This window comes from Psammomys obesus, unplaced genomic scaffold (assembly GCF_907164565.1).
Source record: "Psammomys obesus unplaced genomic scaffold, mPsaObe1.curated_primary_1811, whole genome shotgun sequence".
In the NCBI taxonomy this organism is placed as follows: Eukaryota; Metazoa; Chordata; class Mammalia; order Rodentia; family Muridae; genus Psammomys; species Psammomys obesus.
In genome coordinates, this window is record NW_026596073.1 from 29,621,149 (window position 1) to 29,645,662 (window position 24,514).

General features: G+C 45.5%; 2 protein-coding genes across 2 annotated transcripts in view; one reads left to right on the top strand and one right to left on the bottom strand.

Annotated features, from left to right (window-relative positions):
• The window catches only part of Anxa5 (annexin A5), a 29,887-nt gene extending 14,102 nt beyond the window's left edge, over window positions 1-15,785 (bottom strand). The window contains exons 1-5 of the mRNA XM_055626012.1: window positions 15,711-15,785; window positions 15,568-15,604; window positions 3,410-3,494; window positions 2,213-2,307; window positions 185-298 (exon numbers count right to left, since the gene is read on the bottom strand). Of these exons, the coding sequence (XP_055481987.1) occupies window positions 185-298; window positions 2,213-2,307; window positions 3,410-3,494; window positions 15,568-15,576 (303 nt within the window). The 5' untranslated portion in view covers window positions 15,577-15,604; window positions 15,711-15,785. The remainder of the gene's footprint in view (window positions 1-184; window positions 299-2,212; window positions 2,308-3,409; window positions 3,495-15,567; window positions 15,605-15,710) is intronic.
• On the top strand, window positions 15,575-17,748 carry LOC129690520 (translation initiation factor IF-2-like). Its single transcript, XM_055626220.1, has 3 exons — window positions 15,575-15,582; window positions 15,663-16,166; window positions 16,257-17,748. Exons 1-3 carry the CDS (start codon window positions 15,575-15,577, stop codon window positions 16,267-16,269), a joined length of 525 nt encoding a protein of 174 aa, XP_055482195.1. The 3' UTR covers window positions 16,270-17,748.
• Window positions 17,749-24,514: the final 6,766 nt, after the last annotated feature.

The following is a 24,514-nucleotide window of genomic DNA, read 5'->3' on the forward strand; positions in this document are numbered from 1 at the left end:
TTGAGTTTAACTCCACAAGAAGATTAAACCGCATGCTTTTTAAGTTTTTTTCCCCTTTACTTCTAATTGACTCCCACAGTTTCGTCTGAGCAGCCTTCGCTGATATGAGTCAAATAAAACACAGGGTAATAAAGTAGCACCACGTGTGACAGAATGTCCCTTTCCCTCGCGGGCGTCCTCTTACCTTAAGAGCATGCTTCAGTTCGTAGGCATCGTAGAGCCGTGAGGGCTTCATCAGGGCCACAATTAACTTCTCAAACTTTCCAGTCAGCTCTGACTTCAGGTCATCCAGAAGGTCCTGCCTCAGAAAACACAAACTTGGTGACCGTGGCCTTCCCAAACAGAAATGACAGCTCTTTGCTCTAGTCAATTCTGTCTGTTGCTTCTCTGAGTATTATAGAAGACATCTGTGCTAAACAAATCCCTAAGGAATGTACCTTCAACGTTTAGCCCAAACCTCAAACACCAACATTTATCTAACAAGGTGTTTAAAGATGTTTTCATTAATTTCAAGTGTTAAAATAAAATGGACCCTCTTTCCAGAGCAGGCTAGTAAGTGTGGTAGCACATGCCTGTGACTCCAGCATATGAGAGGCTATGGCAGAGGCCAGCCTGGCAATATGTGACTCTCTAGGATAAAACCCAGGGTCTCCTCAGGTCAGGAAAATACCCTGTGGCCAATGTGCATTCCCAGCCCTTCATAAATTTTGAGGCAGCTGTCCAGGCTGGTCTGTACCCCAGGTAGGATTCATCTTGCTTTTGTTTTTGTTTTTGTTTGTTTGTTGAGACAGGGTCTCTGTATTATGTAGCCCTGTCTGTCCTGGAACTCACTATGTAAATCAAGCTGATCTCAAAATCCCAGAGATCCACCTGTCTCTGCCTCCCAAGTACTTAAAGGCACGGGCCACCACAGCTGGCTCCAGGTAGGATCTGAACTTGTGGTCTCATCTCAACTTCTGACATGGCTGGAATGACAGGCCTGCAACACTTGTGTCCAGCTGCTTTATATAGTAAGAGTCTACCTCAAAATCCCAAGCCCCACCCACCCACCCACCCAAAATCCTAATTAGTAATATTGCTCTGTGGTAGAGCACTTGGGCCACAGAAAGCATATATTCAGCATACAGTTTTTCAGCAGCCTCTCAGAAGTATCCTTATAAAAGCTGCCCCCAAAGGCTACGGTGTATCTCAGTGGCACGGCACTGTGTCACAGTTTACAGGGCTTTGGGTCAGACCCGCAGCACCAGAAACAAAAAGACAAAAAAGAAAGAGAGAAATTTTCTCAAAACTCAAATATATTTTTAAGGACAAGACTTATCCTCTAATATCCAGACAATATCTTTTCTTTCACCATCCAATTCTAATATATAATATTAATGTTCTAATATCTAGTTATTGTTGTTATGCTTCTAACTGGTTAAGAGGCACCTTTAGTATGGGAAGTGTGCGATTATTTATGAAAAGAAACAGTGTTTCCCCAGCACGAAGGGCAGCAGGATTGGGATTGGACATCTTTTATCAATGGACTACACTGCAGCTCCGTGGAGAGCATCTGGTCCTGAGGTCCCGTCGTCAGCAGCACAAAAGGACACTTTCTGGCTTTGTACTGCATTTGTTTCTCAGTGAAATGGCAAATGTAAACTCTCAGAATAACAACGCTACATTATGGTATTTCACATATGCTCTCAGTAAGATTTCAATTTTTTTCACTATGAATTATTAATCAAATAAGAAAGTATATGTTTATTAAAATTATTGCAATACAGATATAAACCTAAAAAATAGATAATGGAAGGAGGAAGGAAGGAAGAGGGACAGTTACCAACATGGGACCATTGACACTTGACACCCCAAAAGCATCATGTAAGGAAAAACATTCGTGCGAGGCTAAGTTTTTAATTATCTTTAAATGGTATGACAACGTTTTTTTGGTACATGCATGTATTATATTGGCCAATCTACTAAACCTTTAATAATCCAGAGATGTTTAAAGCAGTCAGAAGGAAGGGAACAAGTTCCCTGAGAGCACTTTGCCATCCTTGAGGACATAGGCAACTGAGGTTTCTAGTATCCTTGAGGTGGAGAGAAGGGGTAATGAAAAAAAAAAAAACAAAAAACCCTACACTCACTGGGGGATTGTCTTTGTCTTGTTTCTCAAACTCTATAAATTTATAACTGGACTTACTCCTCCTTGGAGGAGCCGTGGCCTTACCCTGCCAAACAGAGTCTTAAACTCCTGGGCGATTTCCTGGCGTTGAGCATTGCTTCGAGCAGTCAACAGGGTCAGGATGCTCTCCTCATCGGTGCCTGAAATTGATGGGTAACAGTGAAAGCTTGCCTCCCACATGCCCATTTTCTAAACACCTTTCCAACTAGCTCACCAGTCACTCTGTGATCCTAACGCCCTCTATGAAACATACAGTACAGCTTATACAATATAAAATATAAAACTGATACTATACAAACTATTACACTTCATATATATATGAAAACATATGTATGTATGTATGTATGTATATATGTATAAAACCTCCTAATTCTCAATTGGGCTTAAAGTAGATGGACAAACACTCCTGGCTTTTTAAAACCTTGGTGTGCCTGCTTTTCATGTACAGTTACATAGTTACTGCATTAATGGCTATTCCCAAAACATAGCATAAAATTAAGAGAAGAAAAAAAAAAAAAACATAGTCCTTGGCTTCAAGTTACACATAATTAAGCACAAAACACATAAAAAAAAAAAAAACTACAAATAACTCTGAGTTAAAACAGACTAGCATGTACTTTAGGGGAGGTCCAAATGTGACATGGGATTCAAAGCAGGGTCTCCTGGCTAGAGAGGAGTCTGGGAGAAGATATCCAACAGTGTTGGGAAAGGCAGCCACATTGGGAAGACAGGCTTAGAATAAGGGGGAAGCTCACAGAAAATAGAGGAGCTGCAAGCTTAGCAGACCCCTCGGCCTGGCTGGATCAGAAATATCAAACAGTAACAAGAGATGAGCTTGAAAGGGGGACCTGGAGTGCCATTGGCAACCCTTCAAGGCTCAGGTGCAGGATCCTAAGAGTAGATAAGTCAGCTGCACAGGAGAATCCTCAAGAGGTTGGCAACTAGTTAGAAAGACACTGGGTGGGTGGGGGCCGGGGCGGGGGTCTGTAAGAGCTTCCTAAGCAGAAGTGGAATGTGGTAGGCAGGGCTACTGAGCTACCAGCTTGCCTCACACTGTGTGCAGGCTGGACCATCGACCCCAGAGAACAGAACTCATGTTACTTTCCTTGCATATCTAATTCTAGAGAACACATCTTCAGGATGGTCTAAGGTATTACTTCATTATCTGAATGTATTTGTCCCCCCCTCCACCTCCCCCCCACCCCCTTATTTGGCCCTTTAGAATTAAAAGGTTTAAGTTACCCAAGCCTTTCATGGCCTTCCGAAGAACCTCTGCATCAGCCCTGCCATCAAATCCAGGAAAGTCAGTCACGGTGCCTCTAAGAGCCTGAGACAGAAAGGACAGAAGTATTCACATTGTGAAAAGCTACTAAGGTTGTGTTTGGTCTCTAAGTGAATTTACCATCTGAAAGATCTGCGAACCACCTGAAAGGAGAAGGAACCACTAGGGGAGAAGTGACAGGGCCAGTCAAGGGGAGAAGACACCCAGACCCACTGACAATGATGTCATCAGAGGGCAGCTCACTCATTGCCCTCCTTGTGATCACTGCCCAACCAAGGCTCCTGCCTCACAGAGGGCATGCCTGCGGGCGTCTTTCCCAGCTAAGGCTCTCTCACTTCAATCTCGCCACACAGTGAGCTTACATTAAAAAGTGATGCCCCGCCCTGGGCACTCAGTGGGAAACAGCTCTCTATTCACATGGCCTTCATACCGAGCCCAGGACCCTTAGAACTAGGAATCTTGAGATGAGTCAGCAATTTCTAAAAATACTTGATAATGTTTGTGCCAGACAAGTACCTTGAAAGATACCCTTTTCTTTATGAGCCTTCCCATTTCACATTGTTATATGAAATGCTTCTACTCATCTCTCGTGATTCCTCAATCAGGAAAGTGAGAGGCAGCGAGTGCAGCAGACAAAGCAGGTCAGGCACTGATCAGGGTCATCCATGTGAGCACACACTTGACAGACTGTGAGAGGGCAGGAGCCGAAGTGGGAAGAGAAGAAACTGAATTTGCAGGGGATAGCCCAAGAGATACTTAAAAGTTGCCTGTAAATTTGCCAATATCATAAAAATAGACAATGCAGGTGTTCAATGTCAGCATGCAATGTCAGAGTGCAAGAGATCAAAACGACCTACTACTTCGAGCAAAGTGCTACTTTGGATAGAAAAATCAACACTGGGAAAGATCTACAAATGCCACACAAAAAGCAAAGATCTGATCCTGCAGCCAATGAGGAACACCACAGGCAATGGGGACAGGAACAGTGTTGGCTCAGCTCTGCTTGGCACTGACTTGACAGAAGTGGGGCAAAGGAAACAGGCTATTTGAGAGCACAGCCAAAAGGAGCGTCAGAGACTAACACAGGGAAGCTAAGGAGACACTGCACAAACGCATCTGGCAGGGTCACGGAGCAGGGAATGGAACAGGAACTGGAGTCACAGCCGACGGTGCTGGTTTGGAATTTAGACCTGGACAGCTGCCTTTGCACCAGTCCACACCAGGCACATGGGAAAAGGGGCAGGCTGTGAGTGACAAGGTCATACGGTGGTGGCTGCTGGAGGGAGCCAGAGCATCAAACCACATTAGCAAGGTGGGAAGAAGTGGGTGGGCAGAAGGAAAGAAAGCTGTCCAATGGCCACAGCTTTATACCAACCGCCCAGAGATGGCACCCCCCACAAGGGGCTGCCCCACCCCACCCCACCCCCACCCCCGTAAACCACTAATTAAGAGAATGCCCTACAGGCTTGCCTGCAGCCCTGACCTTACAGACGAATTTTCTCAAAAGAGGAGGGGACAGAACAAAGGGCTGAGTGAGGAGAGGAAGGGGACAGGAGGGTGTGGCAGGGTGTCCCTGCAGTAGGCGGTTTGTTGCACAACAGTGAGGTGGATGGCCTCGGGGAAACCACAGCTCACAAACAACAGTTCGTAAAAGCACTGTGTCAGATACACTTTAAAAAGAAATATTGATCTGATTTGTAAGTTATGAAGAAACTGCAAACAGTTAAACATGGGAAAAGCTGAACAAAGAGAAATCATTTGTCTCAAAAAAAAAAAAAAAAATGACCCTAGGGACTGAAGGGTGCTTCTTGACAGACGTAAGGAAGAAAACCATCCTTAAATTTTTCAGCTATTAGCTAGAAGAAATAAGTGCCAGCCACATCCTTAAGAACTTTCTAGAAATTGAGACACAATTTTGCTGTATTTCGCACAGAGCTAGCAAGGCCACGTGGCAGCACTCGCAGCTCAGACGTGACTCACACATATGAGTAATGAGGACAGGGCCCTGGTTAGGGCTCTGCCTGCCCCTTGCTACCCACGCAAAAGGCAATGTGATTCTGAGTGACTCATCCCGGAGGCCCCATTTCCTGAAATCCCCATGGTCCACTAAAATAAGCTTCATGTGTAGCAGATTCTGGTCCCTCATTCAACCTCGGCTTATCCTCATTTCTTTTCATCTCTTAACACCAATTCCCCACCAAAAACAGAAACAAACAAAAAATGATGACACCTGCTTAGAAAACACCTGTTCGAAACATATCATTTACTTTTTAACTCTCATCTTCAAAAATATCCACTCTTTATTCAGCTCTACTATTTTGTTGCCTGGAAAGGTGGGGAGACAGGAAGACAGAGAGTTCTCCACCTCCTCCCAGTCAGGCAGAAAGCTCCGACTGGATGAACATACCAAAGGCCCACTAATATCCGCTGTGATAAGGAGGAAGAAAACATCTTTATCACTGAATTAAAATGAGGCAGAAGCAGGTGGAGCTCTGTGAGTTCAAGGCTAGCCTGGTCTACAAAGTGAGCTGGTTCAAGGACAGTCAGGGCTACACAGAAAAAACCCTGTCTCAAAAAGAAAAGGAAGGGAAGGAAAGCAGGAGGGAGGAAGAAACTAGATGACCAAGAAAAGATGTGAACGTCAACAACCTGACCTAATTGTGCGTTTAAAAATGAAATGAACAGAGAAAGCCAGACCCTCTAACAGAACCAAGAGGTGCTACACATCCAAGTCAAATACATGGTCACAATCCCAAACCCCTGTCCTCGCTCTGACCCTGTCAGGAAAGGAATGCTAGCTTCAAGCCCTTGCGTTAGCTGCGAGCACTGAGCTCAAGACTTCCATCCCGCTAACTCCCTCCTACTTTTTGCCTCATTTCAGTTGGTCAAACTATCCACCTACTTTTGACCTCTTTCTTAAGGTCAGGAACAAAAGCATCATTTTAAGAGAAGTTATTTAAGTTATTTGCACACGGCACAGACGTTCTAATGAAAAATAAGTACTTGCAAACATGACTGTACTGGATGGTTTTGTGTCAACTAGACATGGGCTAGAGTCATCAGAGAGGAAGGATCCTCAGTTGAGGAAATGCCTCCATGAGATCCAGCCATAAGGCATTTTCTTAATTAGTGATCAACAGGGGAGGGCCCAGCCCATAGTGGATGGTGTCATCCCTGGGAGGGTGGTCCTGAGTTCTATTAGAGAGCAGGCGAAGCCAGCCAATGGAAGCTAGCCAGTAAGCAGCATCCTCCACAGCCTCTGGGCCAGCTCCTGCCTCCAGGATCCTGCTCTGTTTTGAGTTCCTGTCCTGACTTCCTTCAGTGATGAACAGCAATATGGCCCACAGACACCAAAGTTAGACTGGAGTTGCAAGTAGTTGTGAACGGCCTAACGGGGGCACTAGGAGCCATAATAGTTACTAGGAACTCAAATTCTATAAATCCACTTCTCTCTTCTCTGTCCAAACCTAAACTCAGCAAGCCATCCTGATCTGCACCTAGCACCTCATCAGCCACCCTCCAGTCACCTATCAAAGTTGTCCCTGTCCCCCAGAGGTCCCTCCTCTCCAGTCCTAGCTCTGCCCTGCACAATAAGCAATACCCATATTCTTAGTACTCTGGAGGCTAATGCAGGAGCTCAAGGCAAGCCTGTTGAAAGACCCTGTCTAAATGAGTCAGTAAAAATAAAGTCCTAGCCACTGCCTAGTTTAACTCCGTGGTGGTGGTGGTGGTGGTGGTGGTGGTGGAGGAGGAGGAGGACGAGGAGGAGGAGGAGCAGCAGCATTCCCGGGGATTATTGGAATAGGTTCCATGGTGATCCAGTTTCCCTTCCAACTTCAACTTCAACATGGCTATCCCTCTTGTACAATCCCAGAAATGCAGCCACCATGCTAGCTCCAGGATACTGTCCCTTAAATACAAATCTGCTCCAGGCATACTCACCTTTAACAGCCCTGTTGAAGGGTCCTCCACCACCCAGAAAACAATTCCTGTTTGGGTCTGGCTCTGCCTGTCTACCCAGTATCCCTTTCCAAGACAGGGTACTATTCACCTCCCTTACTATGGTCATTCTGGCAGTGCTACCTGCAGTTCCATCCTGCCAAACTCTTAGCCATGCCCTAAGCATCTGCATTTGTTCTCACTATGGCCGCTGTGATGCCTCCCCTCCTTCATCCTACACAAATAATGCAAGCAAAGCCACCTCAGATAAGAGTAGTGCCTATTTACAAAATGTATCACAGGTACCGGGTAATGTGTGTGACGGGCTTGGCCATGCATCCCCCCCAGCAACAAATCTTAGCTGCAGTTCCCATGTTGCCTTCCATGTCTTACAAGACCCAGGACAGAGAGGGAAAGCAGATACCCAAACATTCAGGACGCACACATAAATGGAAAGGGAAGACAACAGAAGCAATGGTCCAAAGACACGAAGCCAACTGTGTACACATCCCTTCCAATTACTTAATGGCTTATACGTTTGCATGCCGTGCAAGCTACTAGATCGATAGGATGGATCCAGAACATACTTAAGGGAAGATCTGAGGAGCCCTAATTCTAATTCAACTAAAGCATTTGGGCAATTTTAGAATAGTAAAACAGTTACACAACGTGTATTTCAAAGATGGATCTACGATGTAGAAATATATTTATCCTATTCTGATCTCTGAAGTCATTAGAAGCAGAAAGTCACAGGCTGCACATCTCCTGGTCACTTCAGCACCACCGCCGTCTTCCCAGGAGCTCAGGTGATCGAAAGGAAATCGGGGCTTGCTGATGCCAATGAAGGGTTCAGTGGCTTGCCAAGCAGCCAAGCGGCTTTCTCAGAATCCAAACGAAGGCAGTCAAAGGGATCAGGAACTGCAACATCCCGAGCCGCCAGGACAGCAGAGGCCATGGGTAACAGGATCCCAAGATGAGCGACAGAGATAACTGACCCGAGATGTAAGTCAACGTCCAGAGAGTCCCGTGTCGTGAACTCGGGGAAGATTTACTTGTTTACCCGGATCCTGCCAGCTCTGCAAGGGGCCTTTGTAAATTATTATTATTATGGGCCCACAATTCTAAGCCAACCTCCAAATTTTCCAACCAACCCTTGCGCAATTTAAATATATACCGCAGAGGTAACTGGTACCCTTGAAGTTTCTACTGAACATTTACTCAGCCTAGTTCTGCCTTCATGACATCCCTGCTGCAGGGAATGGATTAACTCTTTAGGAATAGAAAACCAGCCAGTGGCAGCAGTGGCAGTGGACACCTGGGATCCCAGCACTCAGGAGGCAGAGGCAGGCAGATCTCTGAGTTTGAGGCCAGCCTGGTCTACAGAGTGAGTTCCTGGAGAGACAGAGCTACACAGAGAAACCCTGTCTTGGAAAAAAAAAAAAAACCCGCAAAATTAATAAAAATAAAACTAATGAAATGGTTCATTTGTCTCTGAAATACAGACAACTTTCCCCCCCCCCTAAAAAAAAAAACAGCTCATGAACTGTTAAATATTTAAAGTAAATTGGAATACCTATTAATTTGGCTGTAGCTACACAGTGAAATGAAAAACTAGCAGTGCTGTTATATGCAACTGTGAGTAAAATAACCCCATTCCTCCAAGTTGCTTTTTTGTCTTGGTGGTTCATCACAGCAACAGTAACCCTCACTAGGACAGGTTGGTACCAGGATGGTGGGGCACTGCTGTAACAGTCCTGACCACGTTTTGTTAGGAGAAGATGATGGAAGAACTCCGGAACTTTGTGCCAGGCAAGCCATTAAGTGATCCATGCTTGGTGAGCTGTTCTGTAGAAGCTTGGAAAATAAGAATGTTGAGGGCAATGCAGATGATGGAGACCTGGCTTGTGAAATTTCAGAGGGAAGCAAAGACTCTACCGGGCCTTTAGCGTGAAGACTCTGTGGTGTCTGGTCAGCTGGAACTGAAGAATCAGCTGTGATTAAGAAGAGACCAGCATCACTGAGGTGAAGTCCTCCTAGAAGTGCCTCCTCAGGGACAGCATACACAAGCTGTGTCCCAGCGGTGGCCAAGGTTGTATCTCAAGCTGGCTGCCAAACTTGGTAGTAAGAGTCACCCAGGTGGCACTGTTTTCAAAGGCTTGTGGGGTCATGGAGAACAGCTGAGGCTTGGCCCTGTGTGGCAGGGCTGGAGTGCTGTGAGAAGAGCTCTCCATGGAGGGCCCGGGAAAGACTATTGGTGAGAGTATAGCCCATCTGTTGCAAGGGACCACAGCATTTTTGGAGATGCCAGTTCCATGGGATGACCAAGAGAATGGCAGCAATGGAGTGGAGTCAGCCAGAGGTAGAAGACAGGCTGTGTGTGCTGCAGAGGGCAGAGCTGGAGAAGTGCCCTAAGGCCTCTGGGGCAGCCAAGCAGATCCTGAGTGGATCCCAGACATTGGACATTGAGTTATTTACAGTTTTGGAGTTTGGTGTTCCTTTGTTTAGATTGTGGCTGTGCCCTGGTGTTTAACTTACTTTTGATTTTTACAGGGTCCCATAGTTGAGAGACTTTAAATGTTTAAAGAGATTTTTTTCAATTTTACAGACTTAAAGAGACTTTTTATTTTTTTTTCAGAGAATGAATTTTGTTTGATTTTTTTTTTAAAGACTGTGGAACTTTTAAAATTTGGGATATTTGTATTATAATGTTGATATTTATGTGCAGTCTTGGGGACGAACAAGAAAGAAAATCTTGTGTCTGTATGTCAAGCTGACGAGGGGTCAGCTGCCTAGTCTTATGTCAACAAGGCACAAGCTAGAGTTACCTAAAAGGAGGAAACCTCAATTGAGAAAATTTCTTCCCTAAGATCTGTCTATAAGACATTTTCTTAATTAGTGAGGAGAGGAAACAGCCCACTGTGTGGGGGGCCGTCCCTGGGCTGGTGGTCCTGGGTTCTATAAAAAAGCAAGCTGAACAAACCATGAGGAGCAAGCCAGCGAGCAGCACTCCTCCATGGGCCCTGCATGAGCTCCTGTCTCCAGGTTCCTGCCCTGTTTGAGTTTCTGCCCTCGCTGCTTTTGATGTGGAGCTGTGAGTAAAATAAACCCTTTCCTCCCCAAGCTCAGAACTCTATTTTTAAAGTCTAACTCAAAATATGGTAAGTCTACCTGAAGAAACACTACTAAGATGTAAAAAAAAAAAATTACATTTGTATAAGAAGTTGTATATAGAAAGAAAAAGACAAAATTATTCACGTATATTTTACCATATAGAGATAATTAAGGCAACGTTAACAGCCTTGTTAATTCTTAATAAATAAGTTGAATTAGTTTGCACTCAAGTTTACTATAGTAGAAAATGTTCCCACTAATCCAATATTCATTACTCACATAGCAACACTGTGATGCTAAAATAACAGAGGCATTATGGTCTAAAATCGAATAACTCACTCAAATGAATGCTTTCACGCACACATTTAAAAATAACTGCGTTTCATAGGTACATACTAACTGTTTACAGGTACTAGGTATCAGAGAAAGTAAATTAACCACTGTGTTTTCTTTGAAGAACACTGAGAAAGCCATCATTAAACTATTTCGTTTGTCAAGCAGTCAAACAATTGATGCAAAGAGACCAGGACTAAAATGAAAATGGATCAGATCTCGTGGTGTTAATCTATGGATTCTTAGTGTTCTGGGTGTGTCTGCTAAACATGATGATACAAAACTCCACAGCTCTCAGTATGTTCTTTTGCCACAGTTTTATTTCCTGTTCTGACAAGATTGAGGTAAAATACACTGCTGAGCCCACCAGGCTCAGACGGGTTGTTTTAAGCTCGTGAACTCTCAGACAGCCCTAGTTTAACTCACTGGGTCTCAAAAAAAGAGATATGAGTGTGGGAAAGAGACCGGTAGGGAGGAGGCAGGGGCGGGAGGGGTGGGTGGAAGATATAAAAAGGAGTAAGAGTAACTAGAATGCCTCATATGCATTCATGAAATTGTCAAAGAAATTTAATTAATAAAAATTAGAATATGCAGCTGAAAAATATGTAACTGAAAAAATAGATATGACAAAGGAGAGAAAAGAGAGGGTCCAAGGTAGTAACTAGAGATAACTCCTTTCTTTCTTTCTTTCTTTCTTTCTTTCTTTCTTTCTTTCTTTCTTTCTTCCTTCCTTTCCCTTCCTTCCTTCCTTCCCCTTCCTTCCTTCCTTCCTTCCTTCCTTCCTTCCTTCCTTCCTTCCTTCCTTTCTTCCTTCCTTCCTTCCTTCCTATCTTTCTTCCTTTCTTTCTCTTAGTTTTGTGCTTTTGTTGGGTATTTTTCTATTATTATTATTAAATTTACTTTATATCCTGAAGTTTCCTCTCCCTCCTCTCCTCCCAGTCTTTCCTGCCTCCCCACCTCATCCTCACCCCCAATCCACTCCTCCTCCTTTTCCCCTCAGAGAAGGGGAGGTCTCCCATGGATATCAACCAGCCTTGGCATATCAAGTTGCAGTAAGACTGAGCACATCTGTCTACTCCTATTGAAGCTAGACAAGGCAGCTCAGTTAGGGGAAAGGGTTTCAAAAGCACCCAACAGAGTCAGAGACAGCCCCTGCTTCCACTGTTAGGAGTCCTGCATGAAGACCAACCTACACGGCTGTTACATACGTGCAGAGGGCGTGTGTGTGGGGGTGTGTGTGAAGGGTGTGCATTTCTGTGACACTTTAGAAACCTAGGGCAATGGAAAATTCCAGGAATCTATGAGGATGACCCTAGCTAAGACTCCTAGCAATGAGGGAGCCTGAACTGGCCATCTCCTGTAACAAGGCAAGAATGCCAATGGCAGGATTGGGATACTTAACCAGCCACAAAACCTCTGACCTAGAATTTGTCCTGCCTGTAATTGTGCTGGCCTGCCCTCAGGGACCTAGCAATGTCTTTACACCATCACCTGGTGCAGTAGGTGCCTGCCTTATAAAAGGACCCACCCCTTTCCCAGCTCTCTCTTTGTTTCCAGAACTCCCTCTCCCCTTTTCTGTCTTTCTCTGTGCCCAAAGTCCCCTCTTCTTTGACCTCATGGCTCTGTTCCCCTCTGTCTGTCTGCCTACATGGCTCACTGCCTCTACTCCTCCAGGTCCCCCACCCTTTTCCCCAGTAAGCCCTCTTTATACCAGATCTGTTGTGTGGCATCATTTCTCAGGGGGTACACCCTGGCATGGACCTCCATATCACTATATATCGTAACACTTCCTACAAGATATGCAGAAGTAAAGATGGAGCAGAAATTGAGGGAATGCCAACCAATGACTAGTCCAGCTTGAGATCCAGGCCACAAGAGGAAGCCCACCCCGGACTCAGTAGTGTTATTCTGCTATAGTGGCAGACAGGAGCTTAGCATAACTGTCATCAGAGAGGCTTCACCGGCAACTGATGGAAACAGATGCAAGAGACCCACAGCCAAACATTAGGTGGTGCTTGGGGGATCCTGCAGAAGGATTGTAGGAGCCAGAGGGGTCAAGAATAGCACAGGAAAACCTACAGAATCAACTGGGCCTATAGGGGATCACAGAGACTGAACTGCCACCCAGAGAAAGCATGCATGAGACTGACCTAGGCACCCCCCTCCCTTTTTTTTTTTTTTTTTTCTAAACTGGTTTCCCTGTGGTGTAGCCCTGGCTATCCTAGAACTTGCTCTGTAGGCCAGGCTGGCCTCAAACTCACAGAGATCTACCTGCCTCTGCCTCCCAAATGCTGGGATCAAAGGCATGCACCACCCACATTCAGTCCCCTTCCCCCACCCCTTCTCCCCCTGGCTCTTGTTAAATTCTTAGCAAAGATGGTCATACTCATGTTCTCCCTAAGTGTCTGCTTCTGGATTTTTGCACTCTTATAAATGGTGCAGTCCCAACACCAGTAAAAGAAAAAAATGTTAATACAGAAGACATAAATACATATTCAATGTTCATAAATACGAAGAACTGCTGTAGTAGGAAACTGTATTTCAAGTTTTCCATAAGCAAGAAACATCAATATTTAGACGATGCATTTTTAATTGCTGAAGCACACACCTCTGAGGTAAAAATCTGATGCCATTACTCTCCAGATGTCATGGAATGGTAGTTTCCAGTTCCTATCCCCTTGGGTCAACAAAAGTTCGTCCAACAAAAGAAACTCTTTAAACCTAACACGAAGTTCCAGCTTTCCTACAACAGCACCAGAATCCAAAGGAAGCTTTAGACGTCAATGAGCAGTTTTAGCCAGGCACGGGGTGCACACCTGTAATCCAGGACTTGGAGGCAGGAGAATCAGAGTTCAAAGTCATCCTCCGCTACATGTTGAGTTCAAGGCTAGACTGAGCTCTCTGAGGCCTGGTCCCCAAAACCACTAGGGGGAGGGAGGGACAGCACTTATGTAATGTGGACATTCTGCTCCTCACCAAATGAAAGATAGAAAACACTATCCCAATCTGAAATAGTTTAGCTCAATGTCTCACTTTTGTGGTTTTCAGAGATCACAGATAAAGCTGCAAAGTTCAACATGCTCTTGGATAAAGAGTGGATATTTCGTAAAAGAACTGATTGGGAAATTTCAAGCTGGTGGTGGTGGCACATACATATTTGTCATCTCCACACTTGGGAGGCTGAGGCATGAGGATCTCAGAGAAAGAGAAGGCAAGTTTCAAACCAACCTGGGCTACACATGGGGGGCCTTGCTGAAACCAAAACACTTGAGACATCACTGGGAAACTTACAAAATACTGAAGAATAACCTAAACAGGCAAGAATGGAGAGAACTGTTCCGTGAGGCCTCCTAATCACCTTGTCCATTACCACATCAGCATATGAAGATGGAGAAACTCCTCAGAGTTAAGCTAATCCCCCCCACACACAAAAACACACTTTATTGCTGAAGAGCCTAAGTCCAAGGTTCCATTCATATAATTAATATGAGAGAAGTGCTTACGAGCAAAAGCAGAAAAATAACACTGTATAAACTTAATAAAGTTAACAAATCATCTTGATCCTCCATTATCTCTTAGAAAGAGCTGTGAAGTCTTACCCAATTGTACCAGAGTAACCTGACTAGTGAACTAATGAGAAAGGGAGGGAGAGTGCATTGTTTGAGAGGGCTAAAATATGTATTTAAAAAGACTGTCTGGACTCTGACAAGCCAGTTAGATTGGCAAGATGTGTGAAATTCATTTAGATGTGGAAGTTTTTGGTTGGTTTGTTGAGACAGTCTGATAAAGCCAAGGTCCTTAATAACCAAAGAGGACCCTTAACTCCTGATCCTCCTGCCTCCACCTTCCAGGATGTGGGATTCCAGGTATAACCACCCTGGCCTCAGGGTGGAATATTTTAGACATGATAACTTACATGATCAATTTTTTTTTAAGGATACTATATAAGCTGGCACAAGTCTTTAGTTTCGGCACTTGGGAGACAGAGGCAGAGGCAGGCAGATGTTCATGAGTTCAAGGCCATCAGAGTGAGTTCTAAGACAGCCAGGGATACACAGAGAAACCTTGTCTTGAAAAACAAAACAAAAACAACTATATATGTTGATTTTTTTTTTTTTGTTACTCTTGACAAATATTAGGAGATTTTTTTTTTAAACAATAACAACAAAAATCTATTAGGTAATCAACTTCTGAAAGAGTCCCAAGGCAAATTCACTTCAGAACCCATTTTTCGAGTTCATTACTTTGGAAAATCAGCTCTTTGGTGGAAAACGAAACAGCAACAACAAAAGCAGGTTTGATGAACAGTCGGTTCTTTTTAAACAAACAGTGCTGTGCACTGGGAAAACGTCCCCTGAAGCACCATGGAAATCGCCTACGCACACCCAGTATTCAAGCACATGAAACTGCGGGAAAAGTACGAAAAATAAGGGAAGCCAAAGGGCGTTCCCCTCACATGACCAAGAGAACTGTTCTTGCTCCGGTTCTAAATTTGGCAACTCAGGATTTGGGGCGGCCTGATTCAAATGAGACGGGGAGAAACACCCGGCTGGTTCCGGACACTCCGGGAGGAAACAGGGGAGGACACGGAGGAAGACGCCACGAGATCAAGGAGAGGGCACAGAGCGGGACGTGGAGTGGGAGAGCGAAGACCAAGAGACTCCGAAGGCAGCTTCATCTCCTCCAGCTCTGCTGCCTTCCGAGAGGGTCCCGATCGGGCGGGAGCACGGCTTACCTGGGCCATGACGCTGTCGGTCAGACGTACTCCGGGGCTGCAGGGATAGAGAGAGAGAGACGGTCACCGGAGCTCTGGTCCCCCGCCCCAAAAAGGGCCCTGCGCCCTCTGTGGAGGAGCCGCCCGGGACCACGGCCACTCACCGGACGGCAGAGCGCAGCTGCGGGTGAGAGCAGGACCGATGCACACGCCGAGCTAGACAAGGCAGCACTCTCCGCCGCTCCGTGCAACGGAAACGCCCCGGCCAACCCAGCCCAGCCCGACCCGGCCCAGCCACTCCACGCCACGTCCCGCCCCGGCCAAGGCCACACACCCACCCGGGCCCCGCCCCCAGCGACGCGGCCCTGTGAGCCCCGCCTCGTCCCGGGACCTGCCACTTCCCGGGCTACTGTACTCCTCTCCCCCGAGTTCGTCCCCAGACAAGACCACGCCCCTACCATGGCTAGGTTCCTAACTAAAAATCTCAGGCGCCGCCACGACCCCTGCCAGGCCACGCCCTGCCACGTCCTCGCCACGCTTCTCCTGCGCCTGCGTGGGGCGCGGCTGCTCCACGTCCACTCTCCGCTGTGCGGCAGGACCTGCGTGTCCCACGGGCCTGGGTGAGGCTGGGGACCCGGGGGATGTCTGAGCGGCAGTCTACAGCGCCTTGCACCGCACCGGGCAGTCAGGGCCTTTTTTTTTTTTTCCAGGTTGTTTTCGTAGTGTTTCCTGCTAGTGATTGTGTCTTGATGTCCGAGTAGCAGACGGGCTGTCCTGTGGTGTAGCGTACGTGCCTGTGTCGGAGCCTCGGACTCGAAACACTTTCACTCCCACCCCCAGCCTGTAACTTGAAAGAGACTTGCGAGGTGTAGGATGACTAAGGTGGAGCCGGAAAAGCAGCCGGTTGCCTTCTCAGGTTCGCTGGTGTGGCCGGGAGGCACCCGCGGGGCCTACAGAAGATGCAAAAGGACAGAGGAAATGCTAGAAGGCAGCGTGAGGATCAGATCTTCGAGAAAGCAGAAGCCAGTCAGCGGGGGTTGCCGTATGCCACTTGTAGAGTCTGGCCCTAAAAAGATGGACGGTTTTCTGGAAAAAGACAAAACCACCACGGAGGAGAAGCCTCCCACCTTTCCCAGAGCGTGCCCCTGTCCCATTGGGTTCTCCGCAAGCGTTCCGTGGAATCCCTTCTCCGGGAACCTAGCAACTCCGCATAGCCTGGGACACTTCAGCACCTCTCCCAGGGAATTTTTTTTTTCATAGCTACTTTTGTTTTGTTTTGCTTTGCTCTGCTGTTTTGCTTTCCTTTGCTTCCTGAATTCGAGGGCTCCTCCCACCTGACCCTTCAAGGACTGCTAGGACTTCTGTGCCCCCATTCCCCTGCCCCAGCCCCAGCCCTTTAAAGACCCAGGATTCTCTCAGTCACTCAAACCTGTCTACTCTCTGACCACCAATAATAGCATCTCCTGCTATCTGACCTAAGCATTCTTTTTCTCACCCACACCTACTCAACTCCATTTTCCTCCTGTCATGTTCCACTCTGGCCTTAGGACCAGAGGAGGCTGTTTAACAATGTTGCTGTAGGAAACTAGGCCTTTCGGTGGGTAGTAAGCAGTGGTCTGCCTTGAAGCCAAGTAGTAATTATTAGATCCAGAATCTTGATCTTCCCCAACACAGGTTTTGTTAGGAGAGAGCTGCCTCGGTCCATCTCAGGAACAACCTCTGTCTTACTAACAGAGACAAAACTGCACTCATGTTCCCAGGGCAAGAACCAGCCCCTATCCTGGTTTTTTGTTAACCAGTAAAGAATGTGAAGAGAAGATGTTGCGGCTTATCTAGACTAAGGCACTCAAGCTGTAAATGTGTTGCTGGTCCTGACTGAAATGACTATGTGTTATCTGCCCACTCTTTGTTCCCTTATTATCTAAATTTCAGCCCACAGTCCCAAGAGGGGGCCTAACTACAAAAGCTGAATTGGACCCTGAAACTAGGTAACCCTGATAAGGCCCAGTCACCTACATTAACTTTCTTGCTTAACCCCTTGTGGCAACTATGATTGGTCAGTGCAACAACCCACTGTGTTCCCCCTCGCTTTGCGCTACCATCCTTTAAAAATGTCATACAATCTCCCTTGGGGGACATGGTTCAGATTCCACACTGGCCACCTCCGTGCACAGAAAAATAAAGCTTTCGTTTTTAAGCTTCCTTCTCTGAAGTGAGTTTTCTCAGCTTCCACCCGAACCTAACTGTTTCTTTTACTTCCTGTTAAAATTAGTTTATTTGCCTGGACCCTAGCCTGCATTCTGAAGGAACAAGCTGAGTTTCAGTGTAGTCCTATGTAGACAGGCAGAGCCCACAGATGAGAGTGAGAGAGGAACGCTATTTCCCAAGGGAGGTCTGGAAGATTCCCTAACTAGAGGAAAAGCCCGAATATTCTAAGTGTTGCCCACACACAAACACAGAGGAGAAGGTAGGCTGCTAAAGAACACACCCATGCTCTAAAGTGGGTCTCTTAGAAGCAACGGAATTTTATTTCCCGGCTATCTGGAAGCTGGAAAATTCAAGATCAAAGCTCTGTAGATTCGGGGTCTGGTGACGGTCTGCTTCCTCAGGGATCATCTCACTAAAGGCTCACATGACACCTGGCTCTCTGGAGTCTCCTTTACAAGGGCCCTAATCTCAGTCATGAAGTGAAATCCTCATAACTTAATTGCTTCCTAAAGGCCATCCTGTGACCTTGGAAGCTGGGTTTTCAACGTGTCGGTCTGGGAGTGACTCATCAGATGACCAGCTCCAGCTTCAGAACGTTTTCTGGAGGCACCAGGCTCACAGCTGTAGTCCAAGAACTTAAGCGCCGAGACCGGAGAATCGTAACATTAGCTGTCCTTCTAGTATTTTTATTCAAAACATTTGTATTTATCCAAAAGAAGAAAAATAAAGTAAATCAACGTCCCCAACAGAAGACTAGAGTGTAGGCCTTGGATAAATAATTACAATACGCCACAGGAATCTTTCAGAAAGAATGTTTTGGTCTTTAAAAGGGCCAGCCAGGCCTAGGGGTGCAGGCCTATTGCCGTAGTTACTTAGGAAGCCAAAATAGGAAAATCAAAGTTCAAAGTCAATCTGGTCAACAAAGGGAGTTCAAAGCCAGCCTAGGAAATTTAAGAAAAAAAAAAAAAAAAAAGTAAAAATTAGGAATGAGAAGCACTTCATTGTGCACAATAGAAGCACTTCTATTGTGCATAAAGCCCTAGATTTAATCCATAGCTTGCAATTAATTAATTAAGTAATTAACTAAAAATATAAGATAAGCAATAAAAATATTTAAGAGGATCTACAAAAAATACTCGGGAAAGGACAAGCAACCTGTCTCTCTTGATGACTGCTGAATCTTGATCACCTACCACAGTGCCGGGCACTTGGTAGGCATCATACTTGGTGGTGTGACTGTGGCTAAGTATGGCAGGATATTAGCTCCAACTGTGAGCTCTCGAGGGTTGTGAACTGTAAAAACCTGTGTCTTGTTCGGCGTGGTTCAGCCCTAACGCACACCTTTAATCCACGAGCTTTCTGTACACAGGATTTAATAAAGTTAACCCTAGGTCAAGAGGTGGATCAAGTAACTGGAGGACAGGGATTAAGTAGAGAGGAGGGACATTGAGAGAGGGTAATTGAGACAGTGTGGAGAAGAAGAAAAGAAGGAGCTTTTGGAGCTCTTGGGCTTTTAGCTTTTGGCTTTTTCTTCCTGGACTGTCAGGTGAGCTAGCAAACTTTTGGCCTTAGGCTTTTGGCTCTTTCCTTCAGGATGTGAGCGAAGTAGGAAGTTCAGCTGGGTGCTATCTCTGTCTCCCTGAGCTAGCAGGTTTTCACCTCAGCATCTGGTTCCTGAGTCTTTATTGGTAAAAATCAAAAGATTTGGGATTTGTTTGTATTTCTAACAACAACTAGGAATCTGATAAAAATGACTTAAGAGAAGAAGGGCTTTTTTTTTTTGGTTCACAGTTTTAAGAGGTTTGGTCCATGGTTGCTTGACCCACACTCTTGGACAGAATATCACATGGGCAGGAGTGTTTGGCGAAGGAACTTCTTCACCTCATGATGGACAGGGCAGAGAACGGGGAAGGTTCTACCCAGTGAGTCCTACCTCCTCAAGTTTCTGTAAACTCCCAAAATGGCACCACTGCTGAGGACCATTAAACACAGACATCTCCAGGGCGGCACTTCCTCCTTAAACCCTGAGTAAATTGATGAATGCAGTGTAGAATGGGGTTTTGGTGCTGTTTTTCAACAAAGGCTGCTGCTTACCACAAATTGCATGGATTCAGAATTATAAAGAGGAACCAAAATGAATTCAAAATAAACTCTGAGAGAATTTTCCTAGAAGAATACATGTGTTCTCCAACTGAGTCTGAATTCTGGACAAGATCTACTCCTGATTCAATTAACATTTTGTCTTATAATCTTATTAGTAGACCAACGTCGGATAGTTCTTTAATTTTTTTCCTTGTTTGGGATGGCGGCTAGGATTATAGGGGCTGCCTTGTTCAATTCCTAAAATAACAGGATGATTGATTTCAATTTCTCATGCCTCTTTCTTCTTCCAAAAAACTGTTGCCACCAAACCCAACCTTCATTTTTCATGTTGATGATTCAGTCCCCACCCCTCCCACTTAAAATTGAAAATACAGTCCCCACCCATCCCACTCAAAAAGGAAAATACTGTCCTGAGCCATCCCACTCAAAAAGGAAAATACATCCCTCTAAATCCATTCACAGCTGTGAGCCTAGCAACCAGCTCCCACATACCCATAGCACCCACACACCCAGTTCATTTCAGATTCCGGGGCCTGTCTGATGGTCCTCTTAACGTTAGTATCATTCACTCATTGTTCATTCATTCATAATTTTATTGTGGGCCTTGCCATCGACACTGAGAACACAGGGGTTTGGGGGAAAGGTACACAGAATCTGCCTAGCTAGCACTCAGCCCGACAGGTTAAATAAAATGCTGGGGAGTGAGGTAGTCAGTGACGGAAAGCTCCTCGTGGCAATGGGATCTTTTATGTGTCAGCTTAGCTGGGCTTCCAGGTAACCAGAAGTCTGGTGTTACCTCTCATTATGTCGATGAGGGAGTTTCTAGAATAGACTGGCATTGAATTGGTAAGCTGGATAGAGCAGACTCTCTGATCTGATAGGTCTAACCCCCTCTGTTGAGGGCCTGAATAGAACAAAAGGCCAGGAGGACCTGCTTCATTTCTGTGTGACAGCTGGGGTGGTGGTCTTCCTCCTCCCCCCACCCCGCCCCTGTGCTTCAGGCTCAGGCTGTCAGGCTTGAGTTAGGATCTACCCGTAACTCTCTTTTGTTCTCTCCCACCATCCTCTCTTGTTCTCCTGCATACAGATGGCGGATGGTATAACCCTTAGCTTCCCAGTCACATGGGCAATTTCTTATCAGTCTCATTGTATATGTGTGTGCACATACTCATTTCATTGGTCCTATATTTCAAACTGATACAAACAGAAAAAAAAAAAAAAACTTCTGATGCTAATTAAGACATGGGGTTTTCCATTCACAATAAGCAATTCTCCAACTCTTCAGATATTAACTATATAAGCTTCAATTGAATTTTTGACTCTACCTGGGGCAAAGGTCTATGGGCTTAGTCCCACAAGACCATCCTCATTTCAGACACCCATTGTGGCTCCTGAGTTGTCTGCTCTTTTTGTTTGTTGTATTGTTGTTGTTGTTGTTTTTTTTTATCTGTTTGTTTTTGAGACAGGGTTTCTCTGTGTAGCCTTGGCTGTCCTGGATTCACTTTGTAGACCAGGCTGGCCTCAAACTCACAGAGATACGTCTGCCTCTGCCTCCGCAAGTGCTGGTATTACAGACGTGTGCCACTTTGCCTCGTGTTGTCTGTTCTTAGAAGAAGAAAAAATAGATTTACTTGATGGGTGTGAGGGTGTTGCTTGCATGTATTCTGTATACCCTTTGCATGTCTGGTGCCAAAGGAGGCCAGAAGAGGGTGTCAAATCCCCTGGGACTGGGGCTGTAGTTACAGATGGTTGTGAGTCATTCTATGGGAATCAAACCGAATCCTGTGCAAAAGCAGCAAACGCTCTTAACTGCTGAACCCTTCCAGCCCCTCAGCTGCATTTTTAAACAATGGCTATCCATCAGGTTTCCCACAGCCTCTTCCTCGGGTCTCATGTACAGCTGACGATACTGGTCAATTCATTACAAAAGCTATTACAAAAGGTACAGGTGAGAAGGGGCTTGGGACGGTCACCGAGACCCCGGCCCCACCCTCTTGTGTGCTGGCAGCTTACTAACAAGGAGGGAGGCCTCAGGGGTAATCATTCTGATTGTTTCCACATTAGAAACATACTGAACATACCGTACATTAATGAGCCAGATGTGTGTGTGTTTGTGTGTGTTGGGCCATCCACTGAAAGAGGATGTTTAGAGCCAGCATTTTGGATGGGCAGTCATAGGCTTAACCTTGCCCTGCAGCTGCTGTTCCTGGTACCTCAAGCAGGACATCTGCCTTCGGGTGGAGAAATATTCCTCCCCACCCTGACCCTGAAGAGCCACCCCGCTGGACAATCCTATCTCAGCACCTTGACTGAACCTCCTGAAAAGCCCTACATCAACACAAGCCGGGAATCCTGCTCTGGATTCCCGGCCTACACATGCAATGAGCTTCTCTGGCCTTGAGGGTGACCTGTTACAAAGTCGTAACTAACATTCAAAAAGTTTGTGTTAGGGGTCAACATGACTGAAGTTCCAGGGCCACCTTCCAAGGTCATGGTACGCACTGCTCTTCGTGGATTTTGAATGGTATCTGTGACTTGTCTTCTATTTCCTCCACTTATTCACTTTCAAATATGGTTTAAAATATTATGCTGAAGAAAAGTTTGAATGGATTTCCTGGAGAACAGCTTCAGTGGGTTATTCGGGGAACAGTAGGTTATCTGTGGGTAACTTGAGTGGGCTATCTTGAAGGGTTATCTGGGGATAGCTTGACTAAGTTATCTGGGGACAGCCTGAGTGGGCTGTCTGATCAATATTCAGAGAGTGACATGCACAGAACAGTTCCAATTTTCTATCACCACTCCTATTGCTTTAAATACACTGGGATGGAAACTGAAACAGTCTCTCCATGCAAGCTCTCATCTTTCTAGAATCCATTCATGCACATCCTATCAGAGTCTCTAGGAAACAAATCAAGATGTCTAAGTCTCATTTTAATAACATGTCAGACCCTGGTTTTGATCCTCTGCACTGAACAAGGCAGGGTGAGTGGGTCAAAAGTATGTAGTTGATTCTTATTCAGTAGCTAAAATAAAACAAACAAACAAACAAAAAAAACAACCAAACAAAAACAGACAAAGTTTGGGGACTGTCATCCCGTGTTCTGATGACTAGTCAGGAGTGCAGCTTCCTGGTGTATTTTAGGGGAGGACATTTTCTTTGACTAAAAGCAGGAGAGAGAACATTTTAGGGGGTGATGGAAGGTTTATGGATTTTAATACAGTCGCAGAAGAGAATGATTTTAGAATTTACTAGTTAAGAAACATGATCATAAAAAAAACAAAACAAAATATGATCATTTCAATAGAAGTGTGTAAGTATCAATGTAAAATAGTGTACAATTCCAAAAGCAAAACGCGTTTTTAAAATGCAGACTTCAGAACTCACAAGTAAAGCAAAGCCAGCGTTTCCAAGTACTTTCAGACACTGCCCTTGAGGAGGGCCAGCTTCTGGCGCGGCGCAGGAGCTGGGATACATTCTTTTCTTCTAGGCAGAGGAAACTCAAGCTGCTTAAGGGGCCCTCCAGGTTCGGGCCAGCCTCTGAGTGCAGAGTATGATAACCACAGCGGCTGCAGGAGTCAGCCGGTTCCACCACTGAGTCACCGTTCAGGAATCTCAAGAGGCCACTCGAGGAGGACTTCGGCAAAGAAGGGAAAACATGCTAACTACGCCCTCCCAGTTGTAGTCTGAGGCATCTCAAAGGACACATGTGCCGCAGCTGCCACAGAGGGGGGTGACCAGACTAGCAAGAGTGGAGGCCTGGGGAGCGAGTGAAAGCCAATGCGCCGCGTCCTAGGACCACTGCTCTGAGGACAGCAAAGGCAAGAGCGCAAGGAGGCTGCAAGCCAGCTGGCTCGCAGGTCACAAGGCTGCCTTGAGGCATTCCCAGTCAAGTTAAAAACCTTTCTGTGGCCCCCTGGGTCTGAGAACCCAGCATGTCTTACTGTTGTATTTTACATCCAGAAAGTAAAAATCCAGACTCCATTGCTATGCTTATTTGTAGATAGTGTACATTCATTATTGTGGATCGAACGAAAAGCAATATATAGCATTGTTTGGCATGTTTAAGCTACTGTACGTGGTGTTTCAACGTACAAATGAAGACACTGTGGGCACAAAAACATAGGATAAAGAAATAATGAGCACATCTGGCTACATAAAGATTATAAGGTCTGAATGTCAAAATATTATATAGTTCACGTTAAATAATATACAAGCTAAGCTACAAAATATCATTTCTCTTAAAAATAAATTTGCCACAAATGTAATTATCCTTATATTTAACTTATTTATTTTTAAAGAGTTATTTATTATTTTTTATAATTACAGTGTTTTGCCGGCATGTACGCCTGCATGCCAAAAGAGATCTCATTATAGATGGCTGTGAGCACCATGTGGTTGCTGGGCATTGAACCTTTGAAAGAGCAGCCAGTGCTCTTAATGCCTGAGCCATCTCTCCAGCCCCTTGCCTTATTTATTAATGTGTGTTTGTTTGTATATATGATGAGAGATATGCACAATGGCTGTCATGCAGAGGTTGGGGAAGAACGCTGTGGAGTCAGTTCTCTCCACTTTTACGTAGATCTGGGGAATGAACTCAAGTTATCAGGCTTCCATTGCAATACCCGTACCCACTGAGCCATCTCAACAGCCCCGCAA